This window comes from Nomascus leucogenys, chromosome 2 (assembly GCF_006542625.1).
Source record: "Nomascus leucogenys isolate Asia chromosome 2, Asia_NLE_v1, whole genome shotgun sequence".
Taxonomy (NCBI): domain Eukaryota; kingdom Metazoa; phylum Chordata; class Mammalia; order Primates; family Hylobatidae; genus Nomascus; species Nomascus leucogenys.
Genome location: NC_044382.1, coordinates 153,916,287 through 153,937,678, shown reverse-complemented (window position 1 = coordinate 153,937,678; position 21,392 = coordinate 153,916,287). Strand labels below are relative to the sequence as shown.

The 21,392-nt window shown below is 52.5% G+C and overlaps 1 protein-coding gene across 13 annotated transcripts in view; it reads left to right on the top strand.

Annotated features, from left to right (window-relative positions):
- The window catches only part of KLHDC4 (kelch domain containing 4), a 62,341-nt gene that overhangs the window by 7,832 nt on the left and 33,117 nt on the right, over nt 1–21,392 (top strand). For 12 of the 13 annotated variants that reach the window (XM_030819883.1, XM_030819882.1, XM_030819861.1 and 9 more), the window contains exons 3-5: nt 1,814–1,892; nt 3,002–3,100; nt 8,840–8,976. In XM_030819883.1, the coding sequence (XP_030675743.1) occupies nt 1,814–1,892; nt 3,002–3,100; nt 8,840–8,976 (315 nt within the window). Of the gene's footprint in view, nt 1–1,813; nt 1,898–3,001; nt 3,101–8,839; nt 8,977–21,392 lie in introns of all 13 variants that reach the window. The other variant, XM_030819910.1, reaches the window with a different exon arrangement.

The window sequence follows — 21,392 nt, the reverse complement described above, 5'->3', positions numbered from 1 at the left end:
CACTTAGGTTATTTCTGCTGTTTGGCTTTTGTGAGGCGGTGATGAGCATTGCATACAGGTATCTGTTTGAGCTGATGCCTAGGAAGGAACTGCTGGATCGTGTGGTGATTCTGTGTTTAGCTTTTAATGCTGGTTTCCTTGCTGCAGAAATTCCCAGCCTATGACATGTTTCTATGCAAATAAATCCCCAATAGAAAACAGAGTTCTCAGATTTCCCGAAACTCACTTGACCTTGAAACCTGTTTTTCCTTTGAGAAGGATCTTTTGGAGTTGGCATTATGGAGCCCGCCTTGGGGAACACCGTCTTAGAGGATTCTGAAGGGAGGATCTTTCCCAGTGATTCACCAGATAGTCACTGTGTCTCTCATTACTTTCAACTGAAGTGGTCCTGTATATTTATTTATTTATTTTTTCTTTTTTTAAGACAGTCTTGCTCTGTCTCCCAGGATGGAGTGCAATGATGCAATCCTGGCTCACTGCAACCTCTGCGTCCCAGGTTCAAGCGATCCTCCTGCCTCAGCCTCCTGAGTAGCTGGGATTACAGGTGCCCACCACCATGCCTGGCTAATTTTTGTATTTTTAGTAGAGATGGGGGATTTCACCATGTTTGCCAGGCTGGTCTTGAACTCCTCACCTCAGGTGATCTGCCTGCCTCAGCCTCCGAAAGTGCTGGGATCACAGTGTGAGCCACTGGGCCTGGCCCATAATAATATTATATAATTTCCTTGTAGCTCTCCTTTTGTTGTCATGTGAAATAGGTAGAAAGTTGTTTGTATTTTCTAGATGGAAGATATCTGGCATGTGTATTGAAATACTTAGATATGGACTTTTTTTTTTTTTTTTTTGCATGGAATCTCGGTCTTTCGCCAGGCTGGAGTGCAATGGCATGATCTCAGCTCACTGCAACCCCCACCTCCCAGGTTCAAGTGATTCTCCTGCCTCAGCTTCCCAAGTAGCTGGGACAATAGGCACACACCACCATGCCCAGCTAATTTTTCTATTTTTAGTTGTGACAGGGTTTCGCCATGTTGGCCAGGATGGTCTCCATCTCTTGACCTTGTGATCTGCCTGCCTCGGCCTCCCAAAGTGCTGGGATTACAGGTGTGAGCCGCTGCTCCCGGCCTAGATACTGGACTTTTTAGAACAGTTTTAGGTGATTTGACAGGACAGGCTCTTAAAAGAGGACAGTTCTGAGGTCTGGGCACGGTGGCTCACGCCTGTAATCCGAGCACTGTGGGAGGCTGAGGTGGGCAGATCACTTGAGGTCAGGAGTTTGAGACCAGCCTGGCCAACGCAGTGAAACCCCATCTCTACTAAAAAATACAAAAATTAGCTGGGTGTGGTGGTGGGCACCTGCAATCCCAGCCACTCGGGAGGCTGAGGCAGGAGAATTGCTTGAACCCAGGAGGTGGAGGTTGTGGTGAGCCGAGATTGTGCCATTGCACTCCAGCCTGGGCGACAAGAGAGAAAGTCCATCTCAAAAAAAAAAAAAAAAAAGACCATTCTGGAACATTTGATACATCAGTAGGGGCATCTGGACTTGTTCCTGCCTGGGGACTTTTTTTTTTTTTTTTTTTACAACCAGACACTGTGTCAGTCCAGCTCCATGGTTGTCCTTGGAGTGTGGCCCTGGGCACTGGTAGAGGGATTGGTGTTCAAGTGCCACCTTTGCTTCCTTTCTCGATGCCAGGCTCTCCTTTCAGGAAGTGGAGGCAGCCAGTCTATGGTGACAGAGGATTCTGTGAGGAAGGGGACGGTGCTCAGGTGGGTATTGGGGGTGACCTTGCTGACCTGCCGCTTGTGTCTCTTCTAGGTTAAATGCCTCCCTCTCGGTTCATCCTGAGAAAGATGAGTTAATCCTTTTTGGAGGTGAATATTTCAACGGCCAAAAGGTAAAGTATATATTTTTTTTCTTTTCTTCCCATGTTGCGTGAGTATCGTTTGACAGAAAGTTAACTTAAGGCAGTGACATCAAATATGCGTTAGCCCCTTCACCCACTTGTATCACACGCTTGAGCTGTCAGGCCTGATGTGAGACGTTGCCAGGACGGTCCAGGCAGTGGCATGACTGTTGATGACTTCAGTGGTCATGGGGTCTCTTTTCCTGGGACTTAGGCTGAGGCCCAGCTCCGCCGTCATCACTCTTGACAGGCGCACCCCTCTTTGTGGTTGTCTGTGCTGTTCTTCCTCCCAACTGGTTTCCACGTTTCACACTCAGCTTTCAGGTTGTCTTAAATAGGGAAAGTGCTGATAAATTGTAGGGCTAATTTTTATTTTTGAGCAGGCCAGAAAGACCTGTGTTTCACAATTGTGTGTGAAACACAAAAGCAGGAGCTCACCTTCTCTGCAGCCCGGGATGGGCCTTGGGGGTTTGACTGCATTTGTCCATCTTCGTCTCTCAGTTTTCGTGCATTTAGAAACTAGGTTTGATTGGATACGGTGGCTCATGCCTGTAATCCCAGCATTCTGGGAGGCCGAGGTGGGCAGATCACCTGAGGTCAGGAGTTTGAGACCAGTCTGGCCAATGTGGTGAAACCCAGTCTCTGCTAACGATACAAAAATTAGCTGGGCGTGGTGGTGGGCGCCTGTAATCCCAGCTACTCGGAGGCTGAGGCAGAGAATCGCTTGAACCTGGGAGGTGGAGGTTGCAGTGAGCAAAGATTGCGCCATTGCACTCCATTCTGGGCAACAGTGAGACTCCATCTCAAACAGAACAAAAACAAAAAAACTAGGCTTGAATTAGGAGAATTACCAGTCCTAATAACAACGAGGGCTTTCAGTACCTTCCAGATTGATGGGCCTGGTGGGCGTTCAGTCATTTTCATTATGTCGTCATCCCCAAGGGCCCCGTGGACCCACCCCCATGGCCTCCCTGTGCTGGTGTGGTTTACATTCCTTTAGCATGTCAGTTTCCCAAGGAATTGTCATGATTAAGATTGTTCTCACTACTTCCTTGGAAGCGTATCATTTGCGACACTGACATTCTTCTTCCTTCCTGTAGACTTTTTTGTATAACGAGCTCTATGTCTACAATATCAGAAAGGACACCTGGACCAAAGTTGACATCCCCAGTCCACCTCCAAGGCGCTGTGCTCACCAGGTAACGTCAGGACAGACTTTCAGCCGCCCTCCGTCTTCCCATGCGAGCGTCTGGTAGACACATGGAGAGTTGATAGGTGACGGGCAGCTGGTGCGGAGGGGCTGGACCCTGCGGATAGCCTGTTTCTGCCGTTCGCTCACTTGGATTCCTTACTCAGCTTCTTCACTGTGAGACGGGGAGGTGAATGCCTGCTCCCCAGGTGGCATGAGGATCATATGAAATATTCCATGTAAAATACCTACTGTCGTTTCTGACATGTCCCAGCCACCAGCATAATGCTCACTCCCCCTAGGCCCACGGTCTGGACTAGATGGTGAAGACAGGAGAACTGGATGTTGGGGAGAGGTGTGCATGGTGGAAGGAAAATAATTGTATTAGCGGAAACAAGTTGTAACGGGATCACAGAGAAGTGGCACTGACTTATCAAGTGGTTTCCTACCCAGGAGAGCAGTGTCAGCTGTTATACTCTCTTGTCAGGGAAGGGGCTTCTGGAGTTAGACGTTCTGTAAGCTCCGTAAGGATGGGAACTCTGTCCTTGTCCATTGTTCAACTCTGTTACAGTTAGACTCGCACAGAAAATTTGAATGAGTGCCTGCTTCTCCAGTGCAGAGAAAGATCATCACGTCAGGTGACCACAGCATGATTCATGCATTCCTCTGCAATATTTCATTTCCCCCTTTGCTGATTCTGTGCTTAGAACTCACCTGCTAATTGGTTCTGCAAGGTGGACCTGCCTGCCTGAGCCGCATGAACATCCTGTGCAGATGCAGGCTTGCAGGCATTTGGGCTGGTTTAAAAATCAGATTTGTATATGCTTGGATTTGTTGTTGTTGTAGAGATGGAGTCTTGCTCTGTCACCCAGGCTGGAGTGCAATGGCGTGATTTTGGCTCACTGCAACCTCTGCCTCCCAGGTTCAAGTGATTCTCCTGCCCCAGCCTGCTGAGTAACTGGGATTACAGGCACCCGTCACCACACCTGACTGGGATTGTATTAGGTGGCTAAGGTGCCTTCTGCATTTCAATCTTTATTTTATTTTTTTGAGAGGGAGTCTCGCTGTGTCTCCCACCCTGGAGTGCAGTGGCATTATATCGGCTCACTGCAACCTCCGCCTCCTGGGTTCAAGGGATTCTCCTGCCTCAGCCTCCCCAGTAGCTGGGATTACAGGCACATGCCACCATGTCCGGCTACTTTTTTTTTTTTTTTTTTGAGATGGAGTCTTGCTCTGTCACCCAGGCTAGAGTACAATGGTGTGATCTCAGCTCACTACAACCTCCGCCTCCTGAGTTCAAGCGATTCTCCTGCTTCAGCCCGCTGAGTAGCTGGGATTACAGGCACCCGCCACCATGCTTGGCTAATTTTTTTTTTTTTCTGCTTGAGATGGAGTCTGGATCTTGTTGCCCAGGCTGGAGTGCAATGGCGCGATCTTGGCTCACTGCAACCTCCGCCTCCTGAGTTCAAGAGGTTTTCCTGCCTCAACCTCCCAATTAGCTGGGATTACAGGCGTGTGCCACCACGCCTAGCTAATTTTTTGTATTTTCAGTAGAGACAGGGTTTCACCATGTTGGCCAGGCTGGTCGAACTCCTGACCTCAAGTGATCCACCCACCTCGGCGTCCTTGCAAAGTGCTGAGATTACAGGCGTGAGCCACTGCTCCCAGCCTAAGTGTCTGGATTTTTTCACCTATCGAACAGTGTTGCATTTTGTCCTGAGGTGATTCAGTTCCTTGCAGATCATCTTGATCCTTTTGACGCTTTGTCTAGGGCTGGCTTAGCCCTCAGTGGTGGCCTTTCTGCAGTCTCTAGTGAATGACCTGTGTGGTCAGTGACATCTTTTCACCTCGTCTGGTTGGAACTTGCCTGTTTCCAAGCCCTTTGTAAGCTCAGATAGTTCTCAGCATCAGAAGATGCTTTTGTCTTCACAGTGGTGGTTCCTTGGTCTCACCCTCCTAGGGTGCAGCTTAGTGTACACAGACTCCAGGGGACGCTCCTGTGCAGATTTCCAGGGCTCTTTGTCCCATAGCTTCCTCTCTGCAGTGCTCTTCCCTGCCACGTGTAGCTGCCTCTGCGTCCCTGAACTCCAGTCCTTGTCTCCTCAGCTACGCAAGACCACCTGCCCTTCCTGTGCCCCTTGTCCCTGCACCAGGGAAGAAGCTGGCTGCGGGGGCCGGAGTCATGGGTCAGGGCTGCGTGGCGTGTTTCCTGGCTCTCAGGTTCGCAGTCCTGCGCTTCCCACTTTCTGTTGTCCGGAGGTTGTTGCTTCCTATATTTCATCTGGTTTTTTCCTTGTTGATGGTGGAGAGTTAATGTGGTACAGGTTCCTCCATTGTGGGCAGGAGTAGAAGTTTTATCTGTGGGTCTTCATAGTTTTAATCTTCCCTTGGGTCATATTTATTTTTTTCCCTGGTATTCATTATCTTTGTGGCGTAGGCTATACGAAGCTCTTAGACTGCTGATCAGCCTGCCTTTGTGTGGTCCCTCTGGGTCGGACTGGGTCGGGCCTGGGATTGTAAGTAAGATGGAGGAAGGGATGTTAAAACAGTGCTGTGGGCTGGGCATCGTAGCTCACGCCTATAATCCCAGCACTTTGGGAGGCCGGGGTGGGCGAATCTCGAGGTCAGGAGATCGAGACCATCCTGGCCAACATGGTGAAACCCAGTCTCTACTAAAAATACAAAAATTAGTTGGGCATGGTGGCACGTGCCTGTAATCCCAGCTGCTCAGGAGGCTGAGGCAGGAGAATCGCTTGAACCAGGGGAGTTGGAGGTTGCAGTGAGCCGAGATCACGCCACTGCACTCTAGCCTGGCGACAGAGTGAGACTCCGTCTCCCAAAAAAAACAAAAGCAAAAACAAAACAAAACAAAAAAAACAGTGCTGTGAATTACACTCTTTTGCCTGGAGTTTGACTTCATTTTTTTCTTTTTGGTCTTTTTTTTTTTTTTTCTTTCCTTTTTGTGGAGAATGGGTCGCATCATATTGCCCAGGCAGGTGTCGAACTCCTGGGCTCAAGCAATCCTCCTGCCTCTGCTTCCCTGAGAGCTGGGATTACAGGCGTGAGCCACCGTGCCTGGCCATTTGACTTCATTTTTTTTTTTTTTTTTTTTGAGACGGAGTCTCATTCTGTTGCCCAGGCTGGAGTGCAGTGGTGCGATCTCAGCTCACTGCAACCTCTGCCTCCCGGGCTCAAGCGATTCTCCTGCCTCAGCCTCCTGAGTAGCTGGGATTACAGGTGCATGCCACCACGCCTGGCTAATTTTTGTATTTTTGGTAGAGACAGGGTTTCACCATGTTGGTCAGGCTGATCTCGAGCTCCTGACGTTATGATCTGCCTGCGTCGGCCTCCTGCAGCCCTGGAATTAGAGGCATGAGCTACCACGCCCAGCCAGTTCGTATTTCTATGCATCTATTTCATGCTAACTGGAACGTGCATGTATGTGTTCTTTCTATAGTGTTCTTTACCGTTGATGTGTTATTGTAGGATTCTGTGGCATTCAATAGTCTTCCATGAGATGATATTTTACAACTCTGTTGTACTGTGTGGCATGGTTGTGCCACCTAACTTCCTGTAGACTCAAAACATTTGTTAGGTTTCGGCCTTGAGCCAGTCATCATATCTGCTGTAAAGGTGTAAGTTGGTCAATTTCTCCCTATGGAACTACGGGGCTCTTAGAATGATAGGAAACTGGCCTGTCCCTTTACAGGTGAGTCATCTGTGCTGAGATGACAGATGCAAAGAACAACTGGAAGTGGGTGGGGTGGAGAGGGACACGCCACCCCCTGTGTGCTGCTGCTTCCTACACCCATCGTCTGGCCCAAGAAGGAACCCCATCGGTGCAGAGGGGCGGCACTGTGGCCGTTTCTAAGTTCGGGCGGGCAGAGCTCCGACTCAGAGGTGCCAGGCGGGAGCCTGCTGAGAACCACTGTCTGCCCCACCCAGGGCGCACTTGATGTTACACGGGTTGGCACTCTTATTTACCAGCCCTCTCTGCGCCCTGTGTGGAACCATTCTTCGTCCTGCTAGATCCTCACTCTTACCTTGAAACGAGAGAAAATAAAGCAACAGGCTTTTATGAAAGAACCAACTCTGAAATGACCACAGCGGAGCTGGGAAATGGGGCTTCACCTGCTGCCGGGGTGCTCAGGTTGCTTTTTCTCTCTTAATTGCGCCACCAGGTGCGTTACAGTCGCTGGAAGCTGGGCTGCATGACCCTGGGCAGGGTGGGCGGCTCTCACCTGTGGGTCCCCCTCCAGCGTGGTTGCTAACACAGACTGCCTAGAAGCGTGCTTTTCTCATCCTGGACCCCAGCTGCTGCTTAATTTGTAGGTTTGGAGGAGAGACCCCGTGGAGCTTGGTGCTCTCCGCCACTGCTTGCAGCCCAGCAGTCTGTCCAGGCAGCTCTTTCCACAGGTGGATGTGTGCCGTCCCCCAAAGACTCTGCCGCCTGCAGTTCTTGGGGTCCTGAGAGGGAGTGGGCCACGGAGGGCCTCATATGGAGTAGCCGGTGGTGTCTGATGACCTGTCAGGGATGCCGTTGTTTTCGATTGGTGGTCTGCTCTCTCCTTGGCATCCCCTGCTGCCAGAGTGCCTTGCCGTGTGTGGCCCGGAGGGCATCTCTCCCGCTGCGCTCCTTCACCTTTACTATGGTGCTGAAGTCTTTATTAATCATTCATAATGTCACGTAAGGCTGGGTGCAGTGGCTTGTGTGTGTAATCCCAGTGTGCTTTGGGAGGCCGAGGCGGGAGAATTGACTAAACCCAGGAGTTTGAGACCAGCCTGGACAACATAGACGCCATTGCTACAAAAAATTGAACAGCTGGGCATGATGTCACATGCCTGTCATCCCAGCTACTCAGAAGGCTGAAGTGGGAGGGTCACTTGAAACCATGAGGTCGCGGCTACAGTGAGTGTTGATTGCACCACCGCACTCCAGCCTGGGCGATAGAGCAAGAAGACCCAGTGTCTAAAAGAAAAAAACATAAACACTTTCTTTTTTTTTGAGACGGAGTCTCACTCTGTCATCCAGGCTGGAGTGCAGTGGCGCAGTCTTGGCTCACTGCACTCTCCGCCTGCCAGGTTCAAGCGATTCTTCTGCCTTAGTCTCCCAAGCAGCTGGGACTACAGATGCATGCCACCATGCCCGGCTAATTTTTGTATTTTTAGTAGAGATGGGGTTTCACCATGTTTTCCAGGATGGTCTCTATCTCTTGACCTCGTGATCTGTCCGCCTCGGCCTCCCAAAGTGCTGAGATGACAGGTCTGAGCCACCGTGCCTGGCCTATAAACACTTTCTTTTACATGCACATTATACTTGTGAGGCTAATTTAGTTGGCACATAATAGCTAGGAAAGGGATTAACGAGAGCAGGCAGACAGCTTTATTGTAGATATTAATAAAAGGAAAACAGTGCTAGGTTGCACCACACCATTGTTAATGTTTGAAGTAACTAGCTGTGTCCACTTCAATGGGATATGGCATTGTCTACATTTAAATGGAAGTTTATTTTGCAACCTAGGGATACATGAAGGTTCATTAGACCCTTGACTGAGGACATGCTTTCCTACGAGGGTGTTTGTCTGGAATCCTCCCCTCAGAGGCAGGAGAGGACAGTGGCTGAGTGTGGGGCTGGTCATGTTGTGGGGCAGCCGAGATAGTACTGAAGTGCTCACCACTGCCAGTCACCCATGACACTGGCCCTTCTGATGTGTGGCTGTGCCCTGACCTGTCACCTTTCTTTTCACAGGCGGTGGTAGTGCCTCAAGGTGGCGGACAGCTGTGGGTCTTTGGAGGGGAGTTTGCCTCTCCCAACGGAGAGCAGTTCTACCACTACAAGGATCTCTGGGTCCTGCATTTGGCCACCAAGACCTGGGAACAAGTCAAGTAAGAAGCCAGATGAGAAGCTGAGCTCCGGGCATGGCTCTTCCGTGCTTGTGTGCTGAGCCCGAGTGCTGGGAGCAGACCTTAGAATACCAGGGTTCAGAGGAACCTGGGTCACAGTCCTGGAGCCCAGCCTCGCTGGGTCCAGGGAGACCACGTTTTCTCTGGATCCTTCATACAGAAGCGTGGGCCAGGTGCGGGGGGTGCCAGCTGCCTGGTGTTGTTCTCCAGGTTCGTCTTGTTATTGGCCACCAGCCTCTCGCTGCCTGTGTTGCAGCTCTTCTCCTGTGGTCTTCTGTTCACACCCTTCGAAGTAGCTCTGAGTGCCCAGCTTGCTGGAAGGGGGGCCCCATAGCGATGTGTCATTGACTAAAAGGCATGCTGTTTTTATGTGGAGTTGGTGTAGAAACCGTGGAACTGGTAGGAGACAGGAAGGATGTTGACATTTCTCTTCGGCGAACCCCGCTCAGCCTCTTGATCTCCACCTCTGTTGGGAACGTCACTGATGGGGTTTCTGATGCATGTTTACCACGCACGGGGTCTCTTGTTAGTCAAGAGCTGCATGTCTTTGTCTCCGTGTAGAGAGCCAGATGGCATGTTTGCATATAAATTATTTAAGAGAAGAAATCTAGTCGAATGACAGTCTGAAGTAGAGTTGTTGTCGTCCTTTTATGTGTGGCCTGGCTCGATTGCTGCGGCCATGACCCACCATTACGCACACCATCTCTTCTGTCATTAAAGCAGCAGACCGGAAGTGCCCTTGCTTCCGGGAGAGAGGCCGCTGCACGCAGGCCTTCTCCACATTCCGGGGCTTCAGCTGGAGGGCAGTGGCACTCCTTGGAGCCTGGGCTTGGTTATGTCACAATGAGCCACTTCGGGGTGTTTCCTGGAGTTTGGTCCCTGTTATGTTGCAGTGAGCCTTGTCAGGGTGTTGAGGCCTGTTCTGCTGGCTCCACTGCTCTTCCTGGCTCTAGGCCGGGAATGTGAACCAGTCAAATGAAGAGTGTGCTGTGGGTGGGGAGGGTGCAGACAGATTCCCTGCGCTGGGCCCACCTGCTGGAGGAGGGCATGACCATAGCCTTCCAGTGGGACCTGGAAGGTGCCGTGCTGTGGGGCGGGTTACTGCCGTGGTATGGGGCGGGTTACTGTATTCTCAGGCTTTTCCGTCCCCTTTCTCGTGCTTACTTTGAGAAAGGTTCATAATTTTAGTAGGCACAGCAATTGGGAAATTACTTTCATGCTAAAAATGGATTTCTTTTTGTATATCTTGAAGCTCACGTATTTCCACTCAGCACGCGGTTGTCCTTTTGCTTTATTCCTTTTGGAGCCCACTTGTTACTGATTTGCTTGTTTATCTTTGGCAAATCGATTGATTTTTTAATAGCATTTTATCAGCTTTGGTATCCTTGCTCATAATTGACAGGTGAGGAGAGTCAAGTCTCTGTGATAGAATGCGTCTAACCCAGCGCCTAACCCAGCAGGTCCCGCCGGGCTGGTGTTGGCTACGGCGCCTCTGTGGGTGCCTCTGCGGTGACTCTGAGCTGTCTGTGACATGAGGGCTCTCTCGTGGCCTTCAGGCTTTGCTGGTTTTGTCACTCAGATCATGGGTGTCTGTTCCAAGGGAATAGGGGTGCACTGTGGGTACCTGGTCACTTTGGGAGTGACCCTGGCCCCTCTCTTGGGCCGGCAGCTGCGGGTGGCAGCCCCTACCTCGTGCAGCTCCAGCTGCATCCCACGCTGTGGGCTTGGTCATACGCGGGACATCCGTGGCAGCTGCCCTGGGTCAGGATTGTCTGATAAACAGACACCTCATTCCTCGAATGCTTGCTAATGGTAATTAAAACAGGAGACTTGTTTTAAAAGTATATTGTAAAAGCTATTAGACTTTTTTTTATAATGATCCTGCAAAAGTGCTGGGGCAGGAACAGGGTCATTATGTGCTTCACTCTCTTCTTTTTTGCCAGAATCACCAGTTGTGGAGGCATCTGTCTCTGGTGTTGGTTTCTGGTTCTCCTTGGCGTAAGTAACCATTAGCAAGTGAGACCTGTGCGAGGGATGAACAGAGATACCTCGCAGAGTATTGCTTTGAGACATTTGCCTTGGCAGCCAGGGTGTGACTAGTGGGTGCACAGGTCGCCCTTCGTCCTGTAGGGTCGTGTGGAGTGTGCATCTGATAAGCAGACACAGCCTGTTCTGAGCACAGATTTGGAGGTCAGGAAATTGAGGGTGTGCCTTTAATCTTTCTCTCTCTCTCTCTCTCTCCCTCTGTCTCTCTCTCTCTTTCTCCTCTTGTCTGTCCCTCCTCTCTGTCTTGTCTTTCTCTCCTCTCTGTCTCTCTCTCTCTTTCTCCTTCCTTTCTTTCTTCCTTCTTCAAGAGACAAAGTCTTACTCTGTTGCGCAGGCTGGAATACAGTGGTGTGATCACACCCTACTGCAGCCTCAAACTCCTGGGCTCAAGTGGTCTTCCTGCCTCAGCCCCTCTAGTAGCCGGGATTACAGGTGTGCACCACCATGCCTGGCTAATTAAATTTTTGTTTCTTTTTTTAGAGATGGGGTCTTGTTATGTTGCCCAGGTTGGTCTTGAACTCTTGGCCTCAAGAGATTCTCCTCCTGATTAGCTGATTCTCCTTCTGATTCAGCCTCCTGAGTAGCTGGGATTATAGGTGTGAGCCACTGTGCCAGGCTGAGCTGCTTAATTTCTGTATTTCTACTGCTCAGCAGGATTCGATTACTGCTGCTTAATGTATTTGTGATTGGGAGATGCCTAATGTTGAGCCTCATTCAGTTGTTAAGACCCTGAGGAGACGCGCAGTGGCAACAAATGGTCTGCAGGAGATGTTGTTTGACAGCTGATGTCCGTGTCCCTTTCTGCGTTCTCTCCCACCTTGTAGTCAGCTCGGGGTGCTGAGCCCTTGCCCTCATAAACACCAGCTGCCTTGATTGTCCCCATGGCCTCAGCCTGCCCTCTCCCAGCCTGCCCCAGTGTCGTCTTGAAGAACTTCAGTGTGAGTGAATGCTTCTCTTGCGGTGACAGTTGACTGCAGTCTGTTGTGTACGAGCTCCAAGCACATCTTAGCTAAGGTTTTCTGAGCAAGACATTCAGCAGAATCCAGAAGAGGTGGATGGATCTGCCCATATAAAACAGGAAGGTCTTTGTGTGGAAAATGATGCCACAGGGAAAGTTAAAAATAGTGCCTGGTGGGGAGAAGGTACCTGCAGCATCAAGCGGAGCTCACGTTCCGGGAGGGTGGTGCCCTCTGAAGCGGAGCAGAAGGCGGGGCAGAGGCAGCACGGGGCGGGCCCCGGGGCGGAAGGTGGGGCAGAGGGCACCATGAGGCGGGCCCAGGGCGGGTGCTGCGAGAGCAGTGCTGGGCAGTATGGGTGCGGGGTGGAGAGAACATGCCCCCACCACTCAGTGGCTGGCACCTGTTCTTTGGAATTTTAAATGTGCCTGTCCCCTGACCCCCAAGTTTAAGGATTATACCCTAAAGAGATGCTTCCTCTTATTTCGTACAATAATATATACAAAAAACAGGATGCAGAACAACATATGCTTGGAAAAAAGCCTGCATGTGTACACGTGTGTGCACGTGTGTGAGCTTGTGTGAGTGCATGTGCCTCTGCATGCGTGTATGCATGTGTGTGACCGCGTGTGCGTGCGTGTGAGCATGTGTGTGCTCGTGTGTGCACACCTGCGTGTGTGTGGACACCTGGATGTGTGTGCATGTGTGATTGTGTGTATGTGTAGATGTGATTGTGCATGTGTGTGCACGCTTGTGCATGTGTGATTGTGCATGCGTGTGTGCACTCGTGCATGTGATTGTGCGTGCGTGTGTGCACTCGTGCATGTGTGATTGTGCATGCATGTGTGCGTGCATGCATCTGTGCATGTGTGTGCCTGTGTGATTGTGTCCCTGTATGTGTGTGTGGGCGTATCTGTGCGTGCGTGCGTGTGCTTGTGTGTGCACTTGCAAGTGTGTGTGCACGCTGACGCAGTGATCCAGAGAACCTAGTGCGTGCACACTGTACGTGCACAGGAGAAGGTCTGTATTGTTTCTGAGGTTTTTTCTGATTCATTGATCTTTTCTTGGTATCATTTTTTATGCCATTTTAATTACTGTAGCTTTATGGCATATTTTGATAGGTTGGAAGATTTTTCTCATTTACTTAAAGTCTTTGCTTTTTTCATGTGTTTTGTTTTCATGGGCTTTACCATCACTTTTTCAAATTCTATTTTTTTTTTTTCTGAGACAGTCTAGCTCTGTTGCCCAGGCTGGAGTGCGGTGGCGCAATCTTGGCTCACTACAACCTCCACCTCGCCGGTTCAAGCCATTCTTGTGCCTCAGTGTCCCCAGTAGCTGGGATTACAGGTGCCTGCCATCATGCCTGGCTAATTTTTCTTTTTTGAGTCAGAGTCTCATTCTCGTCGCCCAGGCTGGAGTGCAGTGGCGGGATCTCGGCTCACTGCAGCCTCCACCTCACAGGTTCAAGCAAGTCTCCTGCCTCAGCCTCCTGAGTAGCAGGGATTACAGATACCCACCACCACGCGTGGCTAATTTTGTATTTTTAGTAGAGATGGGGTTTCTTCACGTTGGTCAGGCTGGTCTTGAACTCCCGATCTCAGGTTATCCCCCGCCTCGGTCTCACAAAGTGCTAAGATTACAGGCATGAGCCACTGTACCCGGCCTTAATTTTTGTATTTTTAGTAGAGACAAGGTTTCACCATGTTGGCCAGGCTGGTCTTGAACTGCTGACCTCAAGTGATCTTCCCGCCTTGGCCTCCCAGATTGCTGGGATTACGGGCATGAGCCACCACGCCTGGCCCTCAAATTCTAATTTTAAAAGTCCGGAAGGATTTTGAGTGGATTGCGTTTGCTGATAAATCGCGTCTGGGCAGGTGACACCATCATCGCCCTCAGGCCTCCACTCGGGGGCACTGTGTGTTTCTCCATTTAGTTTTTTTATTTATTTAAGAATTTAAACCTGGGCTATGGTGGTAAGACTGTCAAATCCTGACCTCTAAACACCCTGGGAAGTTAGGTTTATTTATTTATTTATTTTATTTTTATTTTTATTTTTTTTGAGACGGAGTCTTGCTCTGTCGCCCAGGCTGGAGTGCAGCAGTGCGATCTCAGCTCACTGCAAACTCTGCCTCCCAGGTTCACGCCATTCTGCTGCCTCAGCCTCCCGAGTAGCTGGGACTACAGGCGCCCGCCACCACGCCCGGCTAATTTTTGTTTTTTTAGCAGACCCGTGTTAGCCATGATGGTCTCGATCCCCTGACCTCGTGATCCACCCGCCTCGGCCTCTCAAAGTGCTGGGATTACAGGCGTGAGCCACCACTCCTGGCGAGGTTTATCTTTTTTAAAGTTCAGTCAAGTTTAAAATGTGTTGAAGTAGAATTGTAGAGTCCAGGCTGGGTGCTAGTGGCTCATGCCTGTAATCCCAGCACTTTAGGAAGCAGAGGTGGGAGCCTCACTTGAGCCGGGGAGTTTGAGACCAGCCTGGACAACATAGTAAGACCCCATCTCTAAAGAAGTTAGCTAGGTATGCTTGTGCGTGTGTAATCCCAGCTGCTTGGGAGGCTGGGATGGGAGGATCCACTTGAGCTCAGGAGTTCAAGGTGGCAGTGAGCTGTGATTGCATCACTGTACTGCAACCTGGGCCACAAGTGAGGCCCTGTGACGTAACAAAACATCAGAATGCAAGGCATATACCTTTATAAAGTCTTTGACCTCGTGTCTAATGGTTCTCCCAAAAGCCTCCAGTTAGTGCTGGTGCTGGCATGTGGAGGGCTGACTCTTGGCGCGATGCCTGTGCAGGCGCTCCTGTTTCACGGTTTTCCTCAAGTGTTCTCCGTGCTCATCCTCACTTCATAGCTGTGGCACACACTGGACTACAGCGGTGGCGCCTTGCAGAATGAATCTTGCCTGCCCTGATAGGAAGGCGTTATGGGCAATTCGTCTGGAGGGGCCATGTTTTGATTCTGAACTTAGAGAACAGTGGGGGGTTTTCCTGGCACAGTGGCCAGCAGAGCTGTCCGCTGGCAGAGAAGAGGACCTTGAATAGTAGTTCTCAAATCTTCGTACTCCACGTAGCCCCTAGGGAGCCCAGGAGAATGCTCCTTCCTGCCCTCCCACTCCGGACATCAGTCCCTTTCAGAGCAGGTTTGATGTGGGGTTGAGGAATCTGTGTTTTACCCTAACCTCTCCTTGTACTCTCTCCACGATCCCGATCCTCACGGCTCTGGACCATAGACGGGGTCCAGTTATGATCTGACCCATCAGCCTCTGTGACTGGTGGAAGGCATGCTTATTTTGAATACCATTCAACTGATGTGAATTTTGTTTAGCTGCTGCTTAAAAGAAGTAACAGTATCCGTGTAAAATATCTCTTAGATCCTTAACAGTGAAAGTAGCGTAGGTTTTGCTTTTGTAAGTTCCTAATGATTGCAGAATGAAAGCATTCTTTTAATGGTTGTTTGGCAGGTCAGGCTCTGAGTGCTATGTGGCCAGATCGTCATGGGCTAGTGTAGGTGGGGATGGTACAGGGGACTGAAGGGCGCAGCCAGCCTGTTGATTTCACGGGCTGGGCTGCGGTGCGTGGCATCCTGGTGCAGTGCTGCCACTGCCCGTAATTGGGCTTGGGCGTTCACACACTATGTGGCCGCTGCTGAGAGAGGACTACTCTGGCTGTTTTTCCTCTGTCATTTTTTTTTTTTAATTGAACTAAAAGGAAAGGTCAGGAGATTCAGCCACAACGAAGACGGTTTTTGCCCTTTCTGGGGAAGATTGCTGTGGCAGGCCTCGTGCAGAGCACGTGGGAATCCCTGTGGGGTGGGCTTATGTCTTTTGAGAAGTCCAGGAAGAGCTCGTCAGGAAACAGAATAGACGTTGCTACCGTGGTGCAGTCCTGCACTGTGCATTCGTTTTTTAGTGAATATTTTTTACTTCTGTGGGGGAGTTGGTTTTTCAGCTGAGGATGTGAAGCGGGGGGGAATTAAATATTGGTAGAGGCGCACGGAGTCTGGATTCAGTATCTGGAGTAGTCAGTCTCTTCCTTGGCTTTTAAGGGTTTTCTTGTAGGAAGGCAGAAAAGAGTCCCTCCTGTTATGTGGTCATTTTTAACAGCGATGCATATTTTTGGATGCTGATAATCTGATTTGAGTTGGGTTAATGTATAGTAATGGTCCCCAACCTTTTCGGCACCAGGGACTGGTTTCATGGAAGACAATTTTTCCACTGCTGATGGGGAGGGGTGACGGTTTCAGGATGAAACTGTTCCACCTCAGATCATCAGGCATTAGATTCTCCTAAGGAGCTCACAACCTAGATTCCGCAACCTGGATGTATGGTGTGGGTAGCTCACAATAGGGTTCGCACTCCTGTGAGAGTCTAATGCTGCTGCTGATTTGACAGGAGGTGGGGCTCAGCCTGTGATGCCTGCTGGCCCTCCTCACCTCCTGCTGTGCAACCTGGTTCCTAACAGGCCATGGACCTCCAACTGGCAAGCAGCAGGGCGCCTGGGCCTCTGTCCAGGCCAGCACTGGCTGGCTGCCTTCTGCTGTGTGTTGGTTGGCTGGTGGGTGTTTTTGTAGCACATTGGATGACAACTGGATACTTTTTAACAGTCTCTCATTGTCTTCTCTATTCTAACAACAGACAGGACGTCATGTGGATACTTTGTAACAGTCTCTCATCTCCATTCTAGCAACAGACACATATACTTGATGTCATAATGGTTTGGAAATGAGGGGGAAAATGGCAATGCTGACGTCAAGACCAAAACTCAGGTGCGGGAGCATCCCTGCCTCGTTGGAGGGCTGCGTGTGGCCAGCGCTAGCAGCTATTTTGAGATCTCTTCAGTCTCTCGCTTGAGTGGGAGTTGCCTGCAAAGCTGCCCTGTTCCGACTTTGCAGCATAGATCTCCGTACTGTTTCTTATTTTTGTTTCTGTGTGTTTGTTTTAAATGTGTATGCGCTCATGTGAGTTTGAAGGGAGTTAGATGCAACAGCAGGAGCTGTGCTCAGGGCAGTGGTGTTAATCATGGAGGGCGTGGGAAGGGCTGGGAAGAGGAGGGGGTTGTAAGACTCCCCTTTTCCCTCCCATGTAAACAGATGCTGGTGACTGAGCCCGTCTGCGGTTATTGGCAGGAGTGGCTGGAAACTGTGAAACACTAGAAACACCAGCATCTGGTGTTTGCAGAGCATTTTCCTTTGACGCAGGTGTGTCCTGGTGGAGATGGGTCACAGCTGGGGGTGCAGGCAGCTCCCAGGAAGGCAGGAGCCGCCCCCCGCTGGGCTGGGAGGGAGAGATGCCCTGTTGCTCAGTCCAGCCTGGATCCTCGTAGCATTAGGCTCTGGAGCAGGAGGGGAGGTGGCTGCTCCTGGGAACCCGTCAAAGTAGGGTTTCCCCTCTCCCCGCACCGCCCCCCCCCCACCTGTCAGTCTCCCGTTGTGCTGCTCAGCCCGGGGCCTCTGGGATAGGGAGCAGAGCAGGAGGCGATGGTTCCCTCCTCGGGATGCACACGTGTCGGGTGGGAGCGCTGGAGCTCTCTCGTTTCCCTCCTCAGTCACGGTGGGTCTGCCCTGCCCACTGAGCTTGCTGGCTTTGAATATTGAGAGTTTGGTTAGGTCAGCCTGCCGCATGTGACAGCCAGCGTTTCTCCAGGCACTTGCCACCTTCTCTTCCTGTCCCTGGAGGAGGTGCAGGGGGTTGGGGGAGATTCGTCTCCCTCCACTGGTTTCTGGGCCAGTGCCCTCTGGGGGATTATCTGTGACTCACACACCGCAGATGGAGGCCAGGCCACTTCAGGACCCCACCCGATAGGTGTTTCATAACAGCTTTCTCTGAGATGTGATTCATATACCATCAAATCACCCCTCAAAATGTGTAATTCAGGGGTTTTTAGCATATTCACAGAATTGCGCAACCAACACCGTGATCTAAAGTTAGTGCATTTTCATCCCCCAAAAAGAAAACCCATCTTTTTTAGCACTCACCCCACCATCCCCGGTCCCTGCTGTCTGTGTCTGTGGATCTGCCTCTTCTGCGTATTTCATAAAAGCGGAACCAAAACACCTGGCCCCTGTGACGGGCCCTTCTCTCCACGTGGTGCCGTCAGGACATGTCCTGCTGTTGCCAGTGTCAGCACTTCACTCCTGGGGCCGGATGAGGTGCTGGTGTGTTGATAAGGTGCTGGTGTGTGCATGGATGAGGTGCTGCTGTGTGGATGGGTGAGGTGCTGGTGTGTGCATGGATGAGGTGCGGGTGTGTGGATGGATGAGGTGCTGGTGTGTGGATGGGTGAGGTGCTGGTGTGTGGTGGGTGAGGTGCTGGTGTGTGGATGAGGTGCTGGTGTGTGGATGAGGTGCTGGTGTGTGGGTGAGGTGCGGTGTGTGGGTGAGGTGCTGTGTGTGGATGGTGAGGTGCTGGTGTGTGGTGGTGAGTGCTGGTGTGCGGATGGATGAGGTGCTGGTGTGTGGTGGATGAGGTGGTGGTGATGGATAGGTGCTGGTGTGTGGATGGGTGAGGTGCTGGTGTGGATGAGGTGCTGGTGTGTGGGTGGGTGAGGTGCTGGTGTGGGATGGATGAGGTGCTGGTGTGTGGATGGATGAGGTGGGGAGTGGTAGGTGCTGGTGTGTGGATGGGTGAGGTGTGGTGTGGATGGGTGCTGGTGTGTGGGTGGGTGAGGTGCTGGTGTGTGGATGGATAGGTGCTGGTGTGTGGTGGGTGTGGTGTGGATGAGGTGCTGGTGTGTGGATGGATAGGTGCTGGTGTGGGGGGGGGGGGTGGGGGGGGGGTGGGGGGGGTGGGTGGGGGGGGGGGGGGGGGGGGGGGGGGGGGGGGGGGGGGGGGGGGGGGGGGGGGGGGGGGGGGGGGGGGGGGGGGGGGGGGTGGGGGGGGGGGGGGGGGGGGAGGTGCTGGTGTGTGGATGGATGAGGTGCTGGTGTGTGGTGAGGTGGGTGTGGGATGAGGTGCTGGTGTGTGGTGGATGAGGTGCTGGTGTGTGGATGAGGTGCTGGTGTGTGGATGGATGATGTGTGTGGATGAGGTGCTGTGTGTGGATGGATGAGGTGCTGGTGTGGGGGGGGGTGTGGATGGATGAGGTGCTGGTGTGTGATGAGGTGGGGGTGGATGGTGAGGTGCTGGTGGTGGATGAGGTGCTGGTGGTGGGGGGGTGGGGTGGGTGAGGTGCTGGTGTGGGAGGGGGGGGGGGGGGGGGGGGGGGGGGGGGGGGGTGGGGGGGGGGGGGGGGGGGGGGGGGGGGGGGGGGGGGGGTGGGGGGGGGGGGGTGGGATGGGTGCTGGTGTGTGGATGGTGAGGTGCTGGTGTGGATGAGTGCTGGTGTGTGGATGGATGAGGTGCTGGTGTGTGGATGAGGTGCTGTGTGTGGATGGATGAGGTGCTGGTGTGTGGGAGGTGGGTGTGGTGGTGGGTGTGGTGTGGGATGAGGTGCTGGTGTGTGGAGGTGAGGTGCTGGTGGTGGGGGGGGTGGGGGGGGGGGGGGGGGGGGGGGGGGGGGGGGGGGTGGGTGGGGGGTGGGTGGGGGGGGGGTGGTGTGGGTGGTGCGGGTGTGGTGGGGGTGGGTGGGGTGGGGGGTGTGGTGGATGAGGTGCTGGTGTGTGGATGGATGAGGTGCTGGTGTGTGGATGGATGAGGTGCTGGTGTGTGGATGGCGAGGTGCTGGTGTGTGGATGGGCGAGGTGCTGGTGTGTGGATGAGTGCTGGTGTGTGGATGGATGAGGTGCTGGTGTGTGGATGGGTGAGTTGCTGGTGTGTGGAGGGGGGGGGGGGGGGGGGGGGGGGGGGGGGGGGGGGGGGGGGGTGGGGGAGGTGCTGGTGTGTGGATGGATGAGGTGCTGGTGTGTGGATGGGGGTGCTGGTGTGTGGATGGGGGGTGGGGGGGGGGGGGGGGGGGGGGGGGGGGGGTGTGGGATGGGGAGGCTGGTGTGTGGATGGGTGCTGGGTGTGGATGAGGTGCTGGTGTGTGGATGGATGAGGTGCTGGTGTGTGGATGGATGAGGTGCTGGTGTGTGGATGGGCGGGTGGGGGTGGGGGGGTGGGGTGGGGGGGGGGTGGGGTGGGATGGGGAGGTGTGGTGTGTGGATGGATGAGGTGCTGGTGTGTGGATGGCCGAGGTGCTGGTGTGTGGATGGGCGAGGTGCTGGTGTGTGGATGAGGTGCTGGTGTGTGGATGGATGAGGTGCTGGTGTGTGGATGGGAGGTGTGGTGTGTGGGGGGGGGGGGTGGATGAGGTGCTGGTGTGTGGATGGGATGAGGTGCTGGTGTGTGGATGGGTGTGGTGTGGATGGTGAGTGCTGGTGTGTGGATGGGTGAGTTGCTGGTGTGTGGATGGGTGAGTTGCTGGTGTGTGGATGAGGTGCTGGTGTGTGGATGGATGAGGTGCTGTTGTGGGGATGGACCACGTTTTCGTTTTTTACTGGGCACTTCAGTTGTTTCCATTTTTCTGCTATTGCAGTGTTGCTGTGAACGTTCACGGACAGTGCATCCATCTTTGTATGCACCGGAGCACTTACTGTTCAGTTGGATGAAGATGTAGATGTGTGTGTGTGCGTGCGTGTGTGCGCAGGCATGCACCCTGTTTCCTCCTGATGTGAGGAAGGGGTCATCGTTTGCTCCTAACGCTGCATCTGAGTGAAAGTCAGTTTCCTGGAGAAGGCTCCTTGGCAGGATGATTCTGTTATTTTACGGTTCTGTAGTGAAGGACGGCAGCGAGTTAGCTAACAGTGACTGGCCTCTGAGAGGCTCAGGTGTGAAGTACAGGTCAGCATAGGAATGGACACGCCCTGCTCTGCCCTCTGGGCGTGGGTGGTTTGGGTTACATGGTCTGAAGCTCTCTGACTCCACCGTAACCTGGGTTGTATTGACAGCAAACAGCAGTAGCTCATGAAGGCAGAACCTGCCCTGCTGGAAAGCCGGGGTGTGTATGGATTCCCCGTTGTGCCGTTTGCTGACGGATGATCGCTTGTATCTGTGATAGGATGGAGGCGGGACCCACATGTACTTAGAGAGACTGGGCTGGGTGCAGTGGTTCACGCCTGTAATCCCAGCAGTTTGGGAGGCCAAGGCGGGCGGATCACCTGAGGTCAGGAGTTGAAGACCAGCTTGGCCAACATGGTGAAATGCCATCTCTACAAAAATACAGAAAAATATTAGCCAGGCATGATGGCGGGCACCTGTAATTCCAGCTACTCGGGAGGCTTAGGCGGAAGAATTGCTTGAACCCGGGAGGCGGAGGTAGCAATGAGCTGAGATCGTGCCATTGCGCTCCAGCCTGGGTGACAGAGCGAGACTCTGTCTCAAAAAAAAAAAAAAAAAAACACACAGACTGATTTGTAGAGAAACTGGGAAGGTGAGCTGGAGTGCGGTGGGGTGATCTTGCCTCACTGCAACCTC